We start from the raw sequence: 16,973 nt of genomic DNA on the forward strand, positions 1-16,973 counted from the left end.
CTGAATTAGGCCGTGAGATGATGCTTGTCTAGTATGTTCCCTGACATAATATAGATGAATCCAAATGCACCTGACGGTCCTGAACTATCCTCAAATTGTGCCAATAGCCCAATTTGACGGGCCACGGACTTTGTGACTATTTCTTAAAATATGCGTCTTAATGTGCTACTTTATACCAATTCCTTTGCGACAAAAAATTCTAATCCTAAATACTTAGAACACTTATCAGCTACTTAGTACACTTTTAGTGAATTAAGACATGAAATTCTGGAAAAAAGACACAAGCATGAGACTCGCTACCCGTGGCAAAACATTCAAGCCATGCCAGGCGTCTTGCAGTATATGGCGCAAAAAGGGTAGGTGCATGAGGACAATATGCACCAGTTTTGCTGTGGCTGAAAAGGACTCCACACTTTTTGCGCCAATATGACTGAAGTTGGGCCAATTACCAATTGGTGTGGTATGTTAGGAAGATAAGACTTAGGTCGACAGTGTCTAGGTCGACCACTATTGGTCGACAGTAAGTAGATCGACATGGTGTCTAGGTCAACAGGGACTTTAGGTTGACATGCACTAGGTCGACATGAGAAAAGGTCGACATAAGCCTTTTTTTGGCGTTGTTTTCTCCATACAGTGACCAGGAACCCGAATTAGTGCACCGTGTCCCCTCGCTTCGCTCGCCATGCTTCGGGTAAGTTTACCGTTCCCAATTGTAGTCCATGTGGATCGTAAAGTATGAAAAAGTTCTAAAAATAAAAAAAAAGTGAAAAACTCATGTCGACCTAGAGACTTTGTCGACCTAGAAACCATGTCAACCTACTTACTGGCGACCAATAGTGGTCGACCTAGACAGTGTTGACCTACTTACTGTCGACCTAAAGACCGGGGGGCAGATGTATTAACCTGGAGAAGGCATAAGGAAGTGATAAACCAGTGATATGTGCAAGGTGATAAACAAACCAACCAATCAGCTCCAATATGTAAATTAACAGTTAGGAGCTGATTGGCTGGTGCATTTATCACCTTGCACATATCACTGGTTTATCACTTCCTTATGCCTTCTCCAGGTTAATACATCTGCCCCCGGATCCCTTACCAATCACATCAGCATTAACGCATATCTCAATTTAACACAAGCGTATGAGCCAAAAGTATCGGATTTAAACTTAAATAAAACTGACTATGTTGGTAAATAAAGTGTGTTATTAATGGCTACTTTCCATAGGAGGAAGAATGACGAATTCTGGGGATTTTGTGTGTGACTAGCATTACCACCAGTGGTATCACTGTACAGAACAGAGAATGAGTATGAATGGCTAAAACATATATATTAGCCGCTGTAACATTGTATCCGTTGGGCTACCTGTAATCATCTGGCTCGGCAAGTCATTTGAGGGCCGACAAAAAAAACTATTTCAGTACAAATAAATTCTCCAAAATAAAAATGGAAATGTAAACAATATTCTTGTACAACTGGGATAATACAAACAATAAAAAAAAAACCTGAATACTATACATATTTAAATAAAACAGGAACTTCTCCAAAGGGGAGTTATTATTCAAATAATTACAAGTCATCGCCTGATATTTTAAAAAACCCAAAAAACATGAAATATTACAAGTTTATGTAAAAAACAAAAATTCAATTATATCTGTAAGATATAAAATCAAAATAAAGCATGAAAAAGGCTGAAGAGCAAATAAAAACCGGACAAACAAGTTTTGTAGCATACAAAGTATGCAACGAGGATGGGGCTGCTTGTGTTACCCCGGGTAACCACTAATGTACACAACTCATATATAACTCAGTCGCCCACATGAATGCCGTGGAAATGTTCAAATAATTTAGGGTGAGGATAAAAACAGTCAACCCTTTACATCTCCTTATTTTCCTCAAGTCTAAAGGAACATATTTGGATGCCACCATGAGATACTTTTCCGTGTTCCTTCCAAATTCTGTATTGGAATTGTACAATAAAACTGCACAATGTCACTGCTGAAGTTTATAAACTCAGGCAAGTCCGTAGTCCTTAGCTGGGAACCTTCAGCGCGCGTCTGTATACTGTATTCACGTGTAGACTTCATAAGACTTGACCTGTCAGTCCCCCCACTCAATATGGCCTCCATACGGCCTCCTCCAACCTTGGCGTGGTGCCCATGTTGGTTGGTGAATTGCTGTGGCTCCCTTCTGTCTCTACCACGTCGTTTTGGTTTGGAAGATTTGGGTTTAGGAGAGTGGACCCTGTAGAAGCATTAGTGCAAGGAGGAAGGATGCGAGGTGGTGACCGGTCTCCTCCGGACATCATGGAAAACTGGTAGGACCCAGCCGACGTTCCGTAATACAGATGGTATGACGGGGAGCTGGTCTGGAAGGGGCCTCCTTGAGCCTGAGAAGATCCTGGATATGGAGGCGGTAAGTAGGTGTGGTACCTTGTTGCAGTGGTCATGGCTGACATGCCGATTCCAATTCCTGAAGTGACTGGCGTTGGGGTGTAAGTAAAAGCCCCTGGATAGTGCATACGTGGATCTGAAATTGATGGGAGGGTGGAGAACTGACGATCAATGCCAACTCGAGGGTCGCTAAAGGCTGTCAGGTCTGAGGCACCTGAAGAGAGAAACAAAAATGATGAGAAAGAGAACATGGACGATTTATATGTTCACTATGATTTTACTTTTGCTATTGGGTTATTCACTGTCATTGCTCAAAGAGAACCAATCAGGGATTTGCTGTCATCTGCTAATTTTATGACAGACAGAAAGAAGCTGATTTCTGATTGGTTGATACGGTTGTAGTGCTGATTTGTGCCTTTGAGCGATGTTATTGAATGGACAGTCATAGGTTCCCCTTAACAGCCCAATTTCACTCTTCCTCCTATCAGTATGAACATGCTATGAACCAGAATGACCTTTTCTGGAGCACAATCTGCTTATGATGTGGGAATGTGGGGGCGGGGGGAAACATGAAATCTTCCATTCATGTATTCTTGTGCCAGACAAAAAGTCCCTCATTATGCATCCGATAACAAACATCCTTATAATGTGCTGCGTGATAAGGGTTCCTGGCTCGCAAGACCATAGAGTAGGCGGCTAGAGTGTCTGCCAGAATGAGAACACGCCAGTGCCTCTGAATTAATGGCTTGTTATTCCTTGACACCCTAACGTTTAGAGACTTACTAGCACAACATCCTGGTTATAGATATCCTGCCCCAATGTCATAGAAATACTGACGGCAGATTGCTACTGCTTTCCCATATTATAACATATATTCATAAATAGATCACACCTGGTTCCCCAGCAGCTCCTCAGAGACTCTCTCTCTATCTTTGAATGCATACAGCTGCGTACAGGTGTATCCACAACCTGATTGGACAGCTGCCACTGATCCATGTCAGCTGTCCAATTAGCTTTAAGCATACGTTTGCCCTAAATCTTGTGCAAGGTCTTATATACTCAACTGCCGTATACAGAGGTGAGGAGGAATTAGCAGCCTGCTGCAAGTATAGCAATGTGGCCCCAAAGTGCGTCCTTGGGGCCAAGCTCTTATTTTTTTTTTACTGAGGATTAAAACTTTACATACATACTCCAAATGCTACATACAGTATACATATCATACATTTATTATTAACAGCTATTTATGTAGGGCCTGCATTTCACAATGGACCTTACAGAGAATTCACTTAATCATTCACATCAGTCTCAGCCAGAGGGGATCTTGAAATCCATATTCCCTACCGCACACCAGAGTTAATATTGTCATTCAATTAACCTACCAGTGTCCCTGGAGTGAGGGAAAAAAGACCCTGGAAGAAACCCACGGAAATGTAGGAAGAACATACAAACTCTGCACAGATGGCAGAACAGCTAGTTTGATATATACAGGCTGCTGTAGAGAAGCCTACAAATCACGCTTGCACGCAAAGCGGAGCAATTTCCAGTGCCTGTGTAGCTGGAGATGGCAGTGCATGTTTTATTTATATTTCAATCAGTGTGTCCGATGTAAGGGGAGGAATCCTGGCCCCCGTGGCCCCCATGCACTCGCCTTTGGTTTACATTGTTTAAATGCAAAAGCTGATAATAATGGCAATGAGCTTCTGAAGTTTGGTGAAAAGGGTGTGAAATTAACTGATCTGGCATTACTGCCTCACTGTGTGGAGTTTACATGTTCTCTGCAGGTTTGCGTGGGTTTACTCTAGGCACTCCAAAAAACATACAGATAACTTAATAGGATTCTAACAAAAAAATATATAACCCTGTGTATATGTATCCATGTGGTAGGAAACATAGATCGTAAGTTCACCTGGGGCGGGGTCTGATGTGAATTACTAATTATCTGTACAGCGCTGCGGAATATGTATGCACTATACAAATAAATGGTAATAAATAATTCAGACAGCCGACTCTGCAGTCATGCATAATAACGGAAGGACACACAAAGTCAAGCTCACAACTGGTTTTATGGCATACATGACGCAGATTGGGAGGAAATGCAGATTTATATAATCGGTGTCTCTGCCTGTCTGGGACATAGCAATATTTTAGCCAACGGTAACACCTTGTAAATAATCTCTAAGAAGACACTTGTCATTTATCCTGTAACACCGATTCTCAAGTATAGGCTCATCCCGGCAGCCTCTTTCATGCAGAGGAAAAAGAATATTCAACAGAAACAATCAAAGTCATTAAGACTACAATAATTACTTCTCATCTCTGTCTGTCTAGCTCGGTTACGTAACTGCAACAAGCGTAGTTTAGAATTAACTCTCAATGTCTCAGGAACCTCAAAAGGCAGAAATGGGAGGGTTCCGTGCTGTCACTGAGGTCTTGGATTGGATAAAAGAGTTTCTGCAGGTAATATCTGGTCTTTAGGATACCTAAGGCCACTTTATACCAGGATTCTCCCAAAGCTTCACCCACAGAGAAGGTCCTACTCTTCTACTATCAAAACCTTCATGCAGGTGGTTTCCGAAAGTATTACCACCTCCCCTAGACATAGCTGGTCAATAAGCCAGGAAGATCAATGGTTCCAAAAGTGCCTACAGTATGCCTATCTATAAACCAGGACTAACACCATGAAGCGTAGGTAATCAAGTGATTCTTCCACCACTCCAAGAGGTATTCTGAAACTTGTAAGAAAAGGATGATAAGGGAGATAACACAAATGAATGCGTCTTGTCTATCTATGTTTTGGCAGCCGCACACCGTTCTGTGAGCAGGAAAACAAACAAGCCCCCAGGTGAGACGTGCCGGCCCAGACAAGGTGTGGCGTCTGTCTGGAGAGGGAGTTTTTTTCAGTTCATACTCTTCGATGGGAAGACACCTCACAGAATTTCTTGGGAATTCTAGTCTTACGATATCAAAGCTTTACAAACAATGCTCCCATTATAGTTCCGCTGCGTAGAACTGGCGAGCAGATCGTTTTGCACGCTGCTTGGATCCTTACGTCGTAAAGTAGAGAGCCTATAGCGGTCATCTTTACCAAACTGCTGGATATTGAGCCCATAAATTTCCACTAGATTTTAGGGCCACAAACACTGCTATAATGGGCAAGTAGCCCCATAACGACTACGGTATCGGCCATTATTACGGTGTTGTATTTGGGTAATTTCTGTTTTGCCCAAATTTGTCCCCAGTGGAGCTGAAATTAAGACATATGGCCTAAGTGTAGGATACGCAATATTGAGACAGGACAATAAAGTAAAACGCGTTACACATATGAGAGAAGAAGCCCAACCAGCGTCAAACGCAATGCAGTGACATCACTATGCGATGCTCTCGCAGTGGTGCCATGTGATGTCCCCCGCCTCATCTGGTCCTTTCCAAACTGCACAGGGGTGAGGGAAGGGGAAACAACATACAGCGCTGATTCCGGCATACAACGAGGCGTGATACATTGCTATAACACAATAATATACAGACTGTTGCTATTACCGTATGAACTAACAGACAGGTGATATTTTATTTTACTACATGGTCACATTTCGGTACAAAATGGACTCCCGACTTGGATATATTGAGTTGATGAACAACCATTTTGGGCATTCTGCTCATTCATTCGTACCTGATAAGCGACTGGAGAGCTCGGCACTGAGAGACGTCATACCGTTGGCGCGGCCAGGTGAGATGGGAGTGGCTGGGTGCACAGACGGGGCAGCGATGGACCCAAGGTATGGATACGACTGGTCATATGACCAAGAAGGAGATGTCTGAACTTGTCTTGTGTCTACAAAAATGAAAAAAAGAAAGTCAAAGATTATGATATGTAACATGGCTGGATGATAATGATTATGCTCCACAGTAGCCACACTCACTTCCCCCATTAGTACAACTGGTATAGTATAACAGACATATCAGGGTTAATCTGACTTCCTGCAGTTTGCTAGTCGGCCACTAGGTGGTAGCATAAGGTTGTAAATGGATTAAATGATTACAGTGAAAACCCCACCTGGATGCTTAGGACACAAATCATTGCATAAGAGAAACACTAGGCTTTTACGGGGAGGATCTCACACACAATGCAAAGCAGTGACATTCTCGGTAGGCTATGAATAGCAATACTGACCTTTGGACACAATCCTAAAGGCCATTACTCACAAAGTACAAATCCCAGAATCACAACGTACAATGATTTGAAAATCCCCGCTGCTTTCAAGTTTTGTCCATTCTTCATCGCTCCACTGATTTATTTCTTTATTTTAAACAGCTGGGATAACAAACTTTCCAGCCCATCTAGTTAAAGCCCAGACCAGTTGTACAAATGGTTATAGTATGGAGATCACTACAGTATATTGAAATTTAAATGGCTTTCCCTCATTAGGGCTGATGGCGTAATTTAATGAAAAAATAAAAAATGATGTTAACAGGAACACTACTCTAACAAGAAGTAATAATAATAATAATAATTTTATTAAACAGAACTTTTCTCCAACATGCGTTTGACAGACATCATGAACACATTACAGTGGCAGCCATTTTGAGTCATCAGTGTCAAGGATTATTCAACCTACCCACGAAGATAGGTGGCCATCTTGGCCATGCTACAGGATACACATCCATTACATGAGGTAATGCTCTGTGTTGCCCTCAGTGTAATGTTACCTAAATGGTCATGAAATTCATTTTCCAACCGACTGTAGTACTACTAATACTGGATGGGGCCTGTTCTTTGAGTACATAAAGAACGGATAAAGGAAGTGAAGACGTTGTATGTATAGATGTGGCATTAGAGGAATTAGTGGTTTCAGGTACAGGCAGCGCCGTGTGATTTGAGGATATGAAACATACTGTAAACTCTGAGGTGGAATTGAGAGTACAGAGAAGAAACAGGAGGCATCAGAGTCTAGCGGAAATGGAGATATATTAATTAGCATTGTCTACATTTCGTTTTTTTAAATAATAATAATATTTAATTAATGAATTAATTGATTCTGTAACAGCTATTCATTAGACGAAGGGTGTGAAAAGTTCAGACCTGGGACTAGTAAATATTTAGGAGTTGTGTCCAGATGTGTAATAAGGAGGAATAAGTCCTGATGACACCTTATTACAAGGTGGGAATAGAGGGGCAGATTTATTAAGCCTCGTGAAGTGATAAAGTGGAAGGTGATAACGCACCAGCCAATCAGCTCCTAACTGTCATTTTTCAAACCCAGCCTGTAACATGGCAGTTAGGTGTTGATTGACTGGTGAGTTATCACCGTCAACTTTATCACTTCACCAGACTTAATAAATCTGCCCCAGAGTTTGGATGCATGTGTAGCCTAGCTCTGGTAATATAGCAGAACCCCCGCCATTGCGCTACAGTGTGCTCACACACAAGGGCAGCTCTCTAGATGTCGCAGTAGCCCCTGAATAATGATACACAATGTCTCTGGTGTCCCAACAGGATTGGACATAATCTGCTGCAATGTAACCTAAGCCACCTTTCCCGCTGTGTAAGCAAACTGCTGTCACAGCCCCCGGCTGAGCAGGCGCACAAAATGACGGCTCCTTTCGCAGCTGCCGTGTCATTAAACGCGCAGCTCGTCGTCTGTGTCACCGACTCCAGCTGTGCGTCTTGCTGGGGCTGCCACGACACAATACAAAAGCATACACAAAAGTCAAACGACCGATAAAGCTTTGTGTACGTTATATAGGCCGATGGGCAGCACCATTTTGTTGCAAGATCATTGAGGAAACTGCGAACGATGAATGCAAATATAATAATAATTATGTTTCCAAAAGACAGGCTATAACACTGGGAGGACAGGGGATCAAATGTCTGTCTGTGTGTTGTATTAAAAAGCATTGTTTCTAGGCATAGGGCCAGATGCATCATCGCTTGGAAAGTGATAAAATGGAGAGTGAAAAAGTTCCAGCCAATCAGCTCCTAACTACCATTTTTCAAACACAGCATGTGACATGGTAGTTAGGAGCTGATTGGCTGGTACTTTTTCACTCTCCATTTTATCACTTTCCAAGCGATGATGCATCTAGCCCATATACTTGTTTCTAGGCTTGGTATTGTGAGACCGCCGTTTCACCATACCGTCTCCGGTCGGGTGGGAGGGGCGAGCGCAACGAAACCCCTTGCAGGCTCGCTGCGCTTGCCACGCAGCGGGCTCGGTGGCTCACTACGCTCTAGCCACAGGTTCTATTCCCACTCTATGGGTGTCGTGGACTCCCAGGAGTGGGAATAGACCCTGTTAGTCGGCATGCCGACTGTCAGGCTTTTCCCCGCCCGGGATTCTGGCGTCGATATGGTGACTGGATAACCGCATCCCGTAATATATACTATAAACTGTGGGGTTGATGGTTTCCCATCTACACCAATACTCTGTGGTATAAAATAGATCTATTTATCTTTACGGTGCCGGACTAACAATATGGCGTACGGGGAGGTCGCCAAGGGGCCCCTACACATAGTTACATCACTTGCGGGGGGATGGGGTCACAGGTTCATGGTACGGACTGGGGTTTCTATGTGGCATAATGTGAACTGGGGGCACTACAGTGTGTTTAACATATTTGTGGCGCTGGGAGTATTTACACATTATACTTTTTATTAACAGGGCCAACATCTCATATTGACAATTTAATCGACAGGGGCTCCCACAAACCTTAATCTAATATATTGTAAGCCGTTTATAACCATGCTATTATTGATAGCTGTGGCGATATGGCCACTATTTCAGGGGGTGCAGAGCCTATGGGGGTGATAGGTTCGCCAATGACTGCACCCAGGGTCACCAAGCAATGAAGTAAAAACACAGGTGGTCATTCCGAGTTGTTCGCTCTGTAATTTTCTTCGCATCGCAGCGATTTTCCGCTTAATGCGCATGCGCAATGTTCGCACTGCGACTGCGCCAAGTAAATTTGCTATGCAGTTAGGAATATTACTCACGGTTTTTTCATCGTTCTGGTGATCGTAATGTGATTGAAAGGAAGTGGGTGTTTCTGGGCGGAAACAGGCCGTTTTAGGGGCGTGTGGGAAAAAACGCTACAGTTTCTGGGAAAAACGCGGGAGTGGCTGGAGAAACGGAGGAGTGTCTGGGCGAACGCTGGGTGTGTTTGTGATGTCAAACCAGGAACGACAAGCACTGAACTGATCGCAGATGCCGAGTAAGTGTCGAGCTACTCAGAAACTGCACAGAGATGTCTTATCGCAATATTGCGAATCTTTCGTTCGCAATTTTAAGAAGCTAAGATTCACTCCCAGTAGGCGGCGGCTTAGCGTGTGCAATGCTGCTAAAAGCAGCTTGCGAGCGAACAACTCGGAATGAGGGCCACAGTACCCAGCATACAAAGCGGGGAGACAGATAGACGGTCAGTGCCCCCCCTTCACCAAACCCCCATCCTTTGCAAATGAGTCCAGAATTCTGGGACTGAATTGTAGGTTCCTCAGTCACTTTGTACTGAATGAATATTACAGTTCTGGAAAATGTGCGTATTTTGGCCTGCAATCTGTTTCAGCGTGAACCACCCGACTGCCTCAGGCCAGACAGGGGCAGGCTATCACTGCCATGAGGAATGGTGCAGACAGGGCATACAGTGAGAGGAACGAGGTGCAGAGAAAGGGCGCCGTGATCCCACGTTGTGACCACGCTCTGTGATTCTGCACGCACCACTGCTCAGAGCAGTCAATACGCCGGCAGAGCAAATATGTATACAGTTCTGCCCAATGTACTTTCCTCGGTTATTTCACGGCAAAAGTGATCAAATGGTTTTTCGCAGCTTCACTGAGGTAACCCGAGCCAGCCTGTCTGGTGGAAGATCTGCTCCACAGACACTCGGTGACAGAGGGCTGACTAAGAGCTCTGTATGGGAACATCGCATATCAGTCAGGAAGATGAGAGCACTAGGCACACAGCTAGGCCGATGGGACAAAATGGCATTTCCTGTCACGCCCATTCTGATAAGGATTGTGCCTCAGAAGTATTCAGCCTGCTCTGCGAGACCCCACAGCGTGCAGAGTATTTCAGATTATAGAATACTTCCAATCCTGATCCCACCACCTGAGGCAAAAACCAAAAATACAATGTATGATATGCTGCATCAGCTATGGGCCTAATTCTGAGTTGATCGCAGCAGCAATTTTGTTAGCAGTTGGGCGAAACCGTGTGCACTGCAGGGGAGGCAGATATAACATGTGCAGAGAGAGTTAGATTTGGGTGGGGTGTATTCAAACTGAAATCTAAATTGCAGTGTAAAAATAAAGGTATCCGTTCACATGGTCGACCATGTTATGGTCGACAGTCATTAGGTCGACCACTATTGGTCGACATTGACATGGTCGACGTGGACACATGGTCGACACATGAAAATGGTCGACACATGAAAGGGTCGACATGAGTTTTTTAACTTTTTTTTCTTTTGGGGAACTTTTCCATACTTTACGATCCACATGGACTACGATTGGAACGGTAAAGTGTGCCGAGCGAAGCGGTAGCGGAGCGAAGGCACCATGCCCGAAGCATGGCGAGCGAAGCGAGCCATGCGAGAGGATGCGGTGCACTAATTGGGGTTCCCAGTCACTTTACGCAAAAAACGACACCAAAAAAAGTTTTTTAAAAAAAACCTCATGTCGACCTTTTCATATGTCGACCTTTCATGTGTCGACCATGTGTCCATGTCGACCATGTCAATGTCGACCAATAGTGGTCGACCTAATGACTGTCGACCATAACATGGTCGACCATTCATACCGGAACCAAAAATAAAGCAGCCAGTATTTACCCTGCACAGAAACAAAATAACCCACCTAAATCTAACTCTCCTCTGCAAATGTCATTTATCTGCCCCCCCTGCAGTGCACATGGTTTTGCCCAATTGCTAACAAACTTTCTGCTGCGATCAACTCAGAATTACCCACTATGTACTCTACTAAGCATTAGAAAGAGATAAGGTGGACGGAGATAAAGTACCAGCCAACCAGCTCCTAACTGCCATGTTACAGGATGTGTTTGAAAAATGACAGGAGCTGATTGTTTGGTACTTTATCTCTCTCTCCAAGGCTTAGTACCAGCAGACACTTTGTATGGTCAGCTAGTATCCATGATAATTCATTGCACCCCAGTAGAACAATGAGACCGTCTCAGACCGTCTGCCACCATTGTGCCAGAGGAATGTACACTGTCAGTTGTTTAGATAGAAATGTAATGGAGTAATACTCAGGTAAAGTACATGATTCACCTGGCACGTGAAGTACACATTACCATCTTCTTGCTGCGCCTATTATTTAATAACTGATGATTTAACTGCCTCATGATGTCTTAATTAACTTTCACTGCAAAAGTCAGAGATCTCAGGGCCTGGTACAGACGTACACAAATGCCGTTGCAGCTGCGATCCTGTACGCAGTGATCGAGATTGCTGGAAAGCACCGTTAGAAATCCAACTGCTTCTGCTGAACTCTTGCCTCTTTAATGCTATAGCTATTTTATCCATAAGTTTTGTCTGTGCTTTTCATTCATGTCTTTATCATACGCTTGGCCAAGGATATAACTCAAACCTGCTCTATTGATGCAAAAAAACAAAACAGAACAGAGTTGCAACCATGGGCACATAAAATAAAGAACTCTGCCTGATGATATACAGACATGGATGAAAAGCAAAGAATGGTGGCATTTTAAGACAGTACTATGATTAGTAAAAGTTGCAAGATGGGATTTGCAGGAGCAATAACTTATTTCGTTTTCAGGAAGGCAATTCCTACTGTGCCTGGAATAAAACTGCACTGCACTGCCCCTTAATAGCTGCACTGTCCCCTTTATAGCTGCACTGTCCCTTTTATAGCTGCGCAGTCCCCTTTATAGCTGCACTGTCCCCTTTATAGCTGCACTGTCCCCTTTATAGCTGCACTGTCCCCTGTCTAAAAAAATTTAAAACAAGGGGGGTGGGGCTGTCATTTCCTTTTGTGCTCCATATATGTTGTTTTAGATAACACAGTCAGCCGGAGAACAGCTACCACAGATAAGTCACATGATGACAGCTAATATACGACTGGTCCCTACTTCTCAGGGAGCGGGCCCTACTGCAGGATCCTCAACAACAAAAAAAAGCTAAAAGGATCTAGAATATTTGACGTCCACTAAAATGAGCCACTGTACTGAGGGATTATGGGAAGGCCCACAAAGGCCTGGACGTAAGCAGCCCATTCCTCCCCCACTCTCTGGGAGACGCCGGAGCACTAATTGTCGATGGCATCGGATTAGCCAGGCAGGTTGGTACGACAGGTCCCTGTCATTGTTAGAGGGGGTCTTTGAAGATCACAGCTCTCTATCTCCTTCTTCAGGAGCTCATCCCTCGGTGCTGAGGAGACAACACCAGCAGAGTAATAAAACACAGAGGAACAAAACGCAGCAGCGGCGGCGCAGGATGACGATCCGGCCTTATTGAACAATTCAGCACGGAGGACGGGGAGAGAACAAGGGATTTCTGGTAAGCCGGAGAACTGTGATGATCTAAGGATGAGCTGGTTCATTTTACCGACTTAGAGAAAGTAAGATACGTATTATGTGCAACCTTCAGACTTGCACGGATGAGGTCACCTTGTGGGGAAAACGATACCGGCACAACAGTGTGAATCCTCCCCCCGGGGCACAGCTTTGATTAACAAGGTGAAGCCAGGTCTCCTTCATGTGGATAAAGAAAAGCGATATTGTTTTAACTGGCTTTGAATGTGGTATTGATATATGTTGTACGTCGCTGTGTAGACACATGAAAGGGAAGCAACCTGTCACTTTACACCTTGTGCTGAGGGGGGGAGCTGGGGACATGTGGCTGGGACCCCCCAGGGATTCTCGCACAGGATAAATGCACCGTTATCGCAGACGGTGATGTGGATGATGGCAGCGTGGGGTGTGGCAGGGGCTGCTGTCAAGGGCGTGTAGCTCAGCTGGGCGGTCGCAGGGCATAAACGCATCAGGGGTATTTATAAAGTGCTGAGGGAACTGTGCACCAGAAGAGGCTGGTCTATCCTGCTCCAAATACTCAGACTGTGATTGGTTGCTAAGAGTTACAGCACCCACTTTCATAAATGCCCCAACCACTTGCCCCCATCTTATATAAACTCAGCTTTTCAACTGATGTTCATTTGTTTATAATTACTAACCCTTTAAAGAGGGGTAGGCAACTTGCCCGGCATCAACTACTGTGGAACTAAAGGTCCCAGCGTGTCCAACATCAGTTTCCACATAAAGACATGGTGCAAAATTGTGCTTAAATACTCATTCTCTCAGTAGCCAATCAGAGATTATTGCTGACCGTTGCTTTGCAAGACTGTTTCATAACAGCTAATCTGATTGGCTGCTGCTGGTAACAGCACAATGAACTGCTGACAAATTGTCGCTTTTTTTGTTGTTGCAGAACTTGATGTCCCAGCAAGACTTGCTCGCCTGTACTATCAATGTCCACCTTAAACTTATAGCCAGGACATGCTGTGACTTGTAGTGGTTTGGTTTATAAAGCATTGCTTAAATTGAAATTGCGCAGGTTACTTGGTAAGGTTCTTATTAAGGGACACAATCTCCACACAAGATGGTTACAGGAAGATGTATTATTAGGACAGCATTGGGAAAGTTTAAACCAGAAACTGGAACCCTATCTCCCTGGGGCATAAGTACCAAGCCTTGGAGAGAGATAAAGTAGCTCCTGACTGCCATGTCACAAGCTGTGTTTGAAAAATGACCGCTAGGAGCTGGCTGGTACTTTATCTCTCCCCACGTTATCATTCTCCAAGCCTTAGTACATCTGCCCTCCTGTCACAGCAGAATAACGAGTATCAGTCTACATTATAGCAGTCCTGATAACTGCACTCCTAGGGGTATATTTACTAAAGTGCGGGTTTATAGAAGTAGATAAATTGCCCATAGCAACCAATCAGATTATACTTATCATGTATCCAGCACCTTCTAGAAGATAATAGGTAGAATCTGATTGGTTACTATTGGCAACATCTTCACTTCTATTAACCCGCACCTTAGTAAATATACCGTCTTTACCTTGTTGTGTTATTAATGCTGAATACATTTGACTCCTAATAATCTCTCCCCTGGCTGCCCACAGACACGCTCTTGTGTTGGTCAGGACATAAATATATCTACTTCCTTTTTCTCTGCATTACAAAAGATGTTCTGTTAGAGTCTCTCTTCTTCTTTCTGTTTCCGGCTTTCGTGTGAATGGGCGCTCGCACGTCCTTGTCCCACGGCCCCCAGTATCTGCTCACATCCTCTGCTACCATAATCACTGCGGCGCTGCACGCAGCTTGTCAGGTGCGGTTACATTACAGGGCGATAATAATAGGAGCTCAAGAAACATAAGGGTGTCCCACATAGAGATGAGCGGGTTCGGTTTCTTTGAATCCGAACCCGCACGAACTTCACTTTTTTTTTCACGGGTCCGAGCGACTCGGATCTTCCCGCCTTGCTCGGTTAACCCGAGCGCGCCCGAACGTCATCATGACGCTGTCGGATTCTCGCGAGACTCGGATTCTATATAAGGAGCCGCGCGTCGCCGCCATTTTCACACGTGCATTGAGATTGATAGGGAGAGGACGTGGCTGGCGTCCTCTCCATTAGAATAGATTAGAAGAGAGAGAGAGAGAGAGAGATTGTGCAGACAGAGTTTACCACAGTGACCAGTGCAGTTGTTGTTAAGTTAACTTTTATTTAATATATCCGTTCTCTGCTATATCCGTTCTCTGCCTGAAAAAAACGATACACAGCAGTCACACAGTGTGACTCAGTCTGTGTGCACTCAGCTCAGCCCAGTGTGCTGCACATCAATGTATAAAAGCTTATAATAATTGTGGGGGAGACTGGGGAGCACTGCAGGTTGTTATAGCAGGAGCCAGGAGTACATAATATTATATTAATTTAAAATTAAACAGTGCACACTTTTGCTGCAGGAGTGCCACTGCCAGTGTGACTAGTGGTGACCAGTGCCTGACCACCAGTATAGTAGTATATTGTTGTATACTATCTCTTTATCAACCAGTCTATATTAGCAGCAGACACAGTACAGTGCGGTAGTTCACGGCTGTGGCTACCTCTGTGTCGGCAGTCGGCACTCGGCAGGCAGTCCGTCCATCCATAATTGTATAATTATATACCACCTAACCGTGGTATTTTTTTTTCTTTCTTTATACCGTCGTCATAGTCATACTAGTTGTTACGAGTATACTACTATCTCTTTATCAACCAGTGTACAGTGCGGTAGTTCACGGCTGTGGCTACCTCTGTGTCGGCAGTCGGCAGGCAGTCCGTCCATCCATAATTGTATTATTATAATATATACCACCTAACCGTGGTTTTTTTTTCATTCTTTATACCGTCATAGTGTCATACTAGTTGTTACGAGTATACTACTATCTCTTTATCAACCAGTGTACAGTGCGGTAGTTCACGGCTGTGGCTACCTCTGTGTCGGCAGTCGGCAGGCAGTCCGTCCATCCATAATTGTATTATAATATATACCACCTAACCGTGGTTTTTTTTTCATTCTTTATACCGTCATAGTGTCATACTAGTTGTTACGAGTATACTACTATCTCTTTATCAACCAGTGTACAGTGCGGTAGTTCACGGCTGTGGCTACCTCTGTGTCGGCAGTCGGCAGGCAGTCCGTCCATCCATAATTGTATTATAATATATACCACCTAACCGTGGTTTTTTTTTCATTCTTTATACCGTCATAGTCAGTCATACTAGTTGTTACGAGTATACTACTATCTCTTTATCAACCAGTGTACAGTGCGGTAGTTCACGGCTGTGGCTACCTCTGTGTCGGCACTCGGCAGGCAGTCCGTCCATCCATAATTGTATTATAATATATACCACCTAACCGTGGTTTTTTTTTCATTCTTTATACCGTCATAGTCAGTCATACTAGTTGTTACGAGTATACTACTATCTCTTTATCAACCAGTGTACAGTGCGGTAGTTCACGGCTGTGGCTACCTCTGTGTCGGCACTCGGCAGCCCGTCCATAATTGTATATACCAGTGACCTAACCGTGGTTTTTTTTTCTTTCTTTATACATACATACTAGTTACGAGTATACTATCTCTTTATCAACCAGTCTATATATTAGCAGCAGACACAGTACAGTGCGGTAGTTCACGGCTGTGGCTACCTCTGTGTCGGCACTCGGCAGCCCGTCCATAATTGTATATACCACCTAACCGTGGTTTTTTTTTCTTTCTTTATACATACATACTAGTTACGAGTATACTATCTCTTTATCAACCAGTCTATATATTAGCAGCAGACACAGTACAGTGCGGTAGTTCACGGCTGTGGCTACCTCTGTGTCGGCACTCGGCAGCCCGTCCATAATTGTATATACCAGTGACCTAACCGTGGTTTTTTTTTCTTTCTTTATACATACATACTAGTTACGAGTATACTATCTCTTTATCAACCAGTCTATATATTAGCAGCAGACACAGTACAGTGCGGTAGTTCACGGCTGTGGCTACCTCTGTGTCGGCACTCGGC

The 16,973-nt window shown here is 44.1% G+C and overlaps 1 protein-coding gene across 2 annotated transcripts in view; it reads right to left on the reverse strand.

Moving 5' to 3' along the window:
- Positions 1–1,215: 1,215 nt before the first annotated feature.
- The window catches only part of RUNX1 (RUNX family transcription factor 1), a 100,474-nt gene continuing 84,716 nt past the window's right edge, over positions 1,216–16,973 (reverse strand). For both annotated transcript variants that reach the window (XM_063956527.1, XM_063956526.1), the window contains 2 exons: positions 6,059–6,220; positions 1,216–2,605 (listed from right to left, as the gene is read on the reverse strand). In XM_063956527.1, coding sequence (XP_063812597.1) covers positions 2,112–2,605; positions 6,059–6,220 — 656 coding nt within the window. In that variant the 3' untranslated portion in view covers positions 1,216–2,111. The remainder of the gene's footprint in view (positions 2,606–6,058; positions 6,221–16,973) is intronic.

This window comes from Pseudophryne corroboree, chromosome 2 (assembly GCF_028390025.1).
Source record: "Pseudophryne corroboree isolate aPseCor3 chromosome 2, aPseCor3.hap2, whole genome shotgun sequence".
NCBI classification, from domain to species: Eukaryota; Metazoa; Chordata; class Amphibia; order Anura; family Myobatrachidae; genus Pseudophryne; species Pseudophryne corroboree.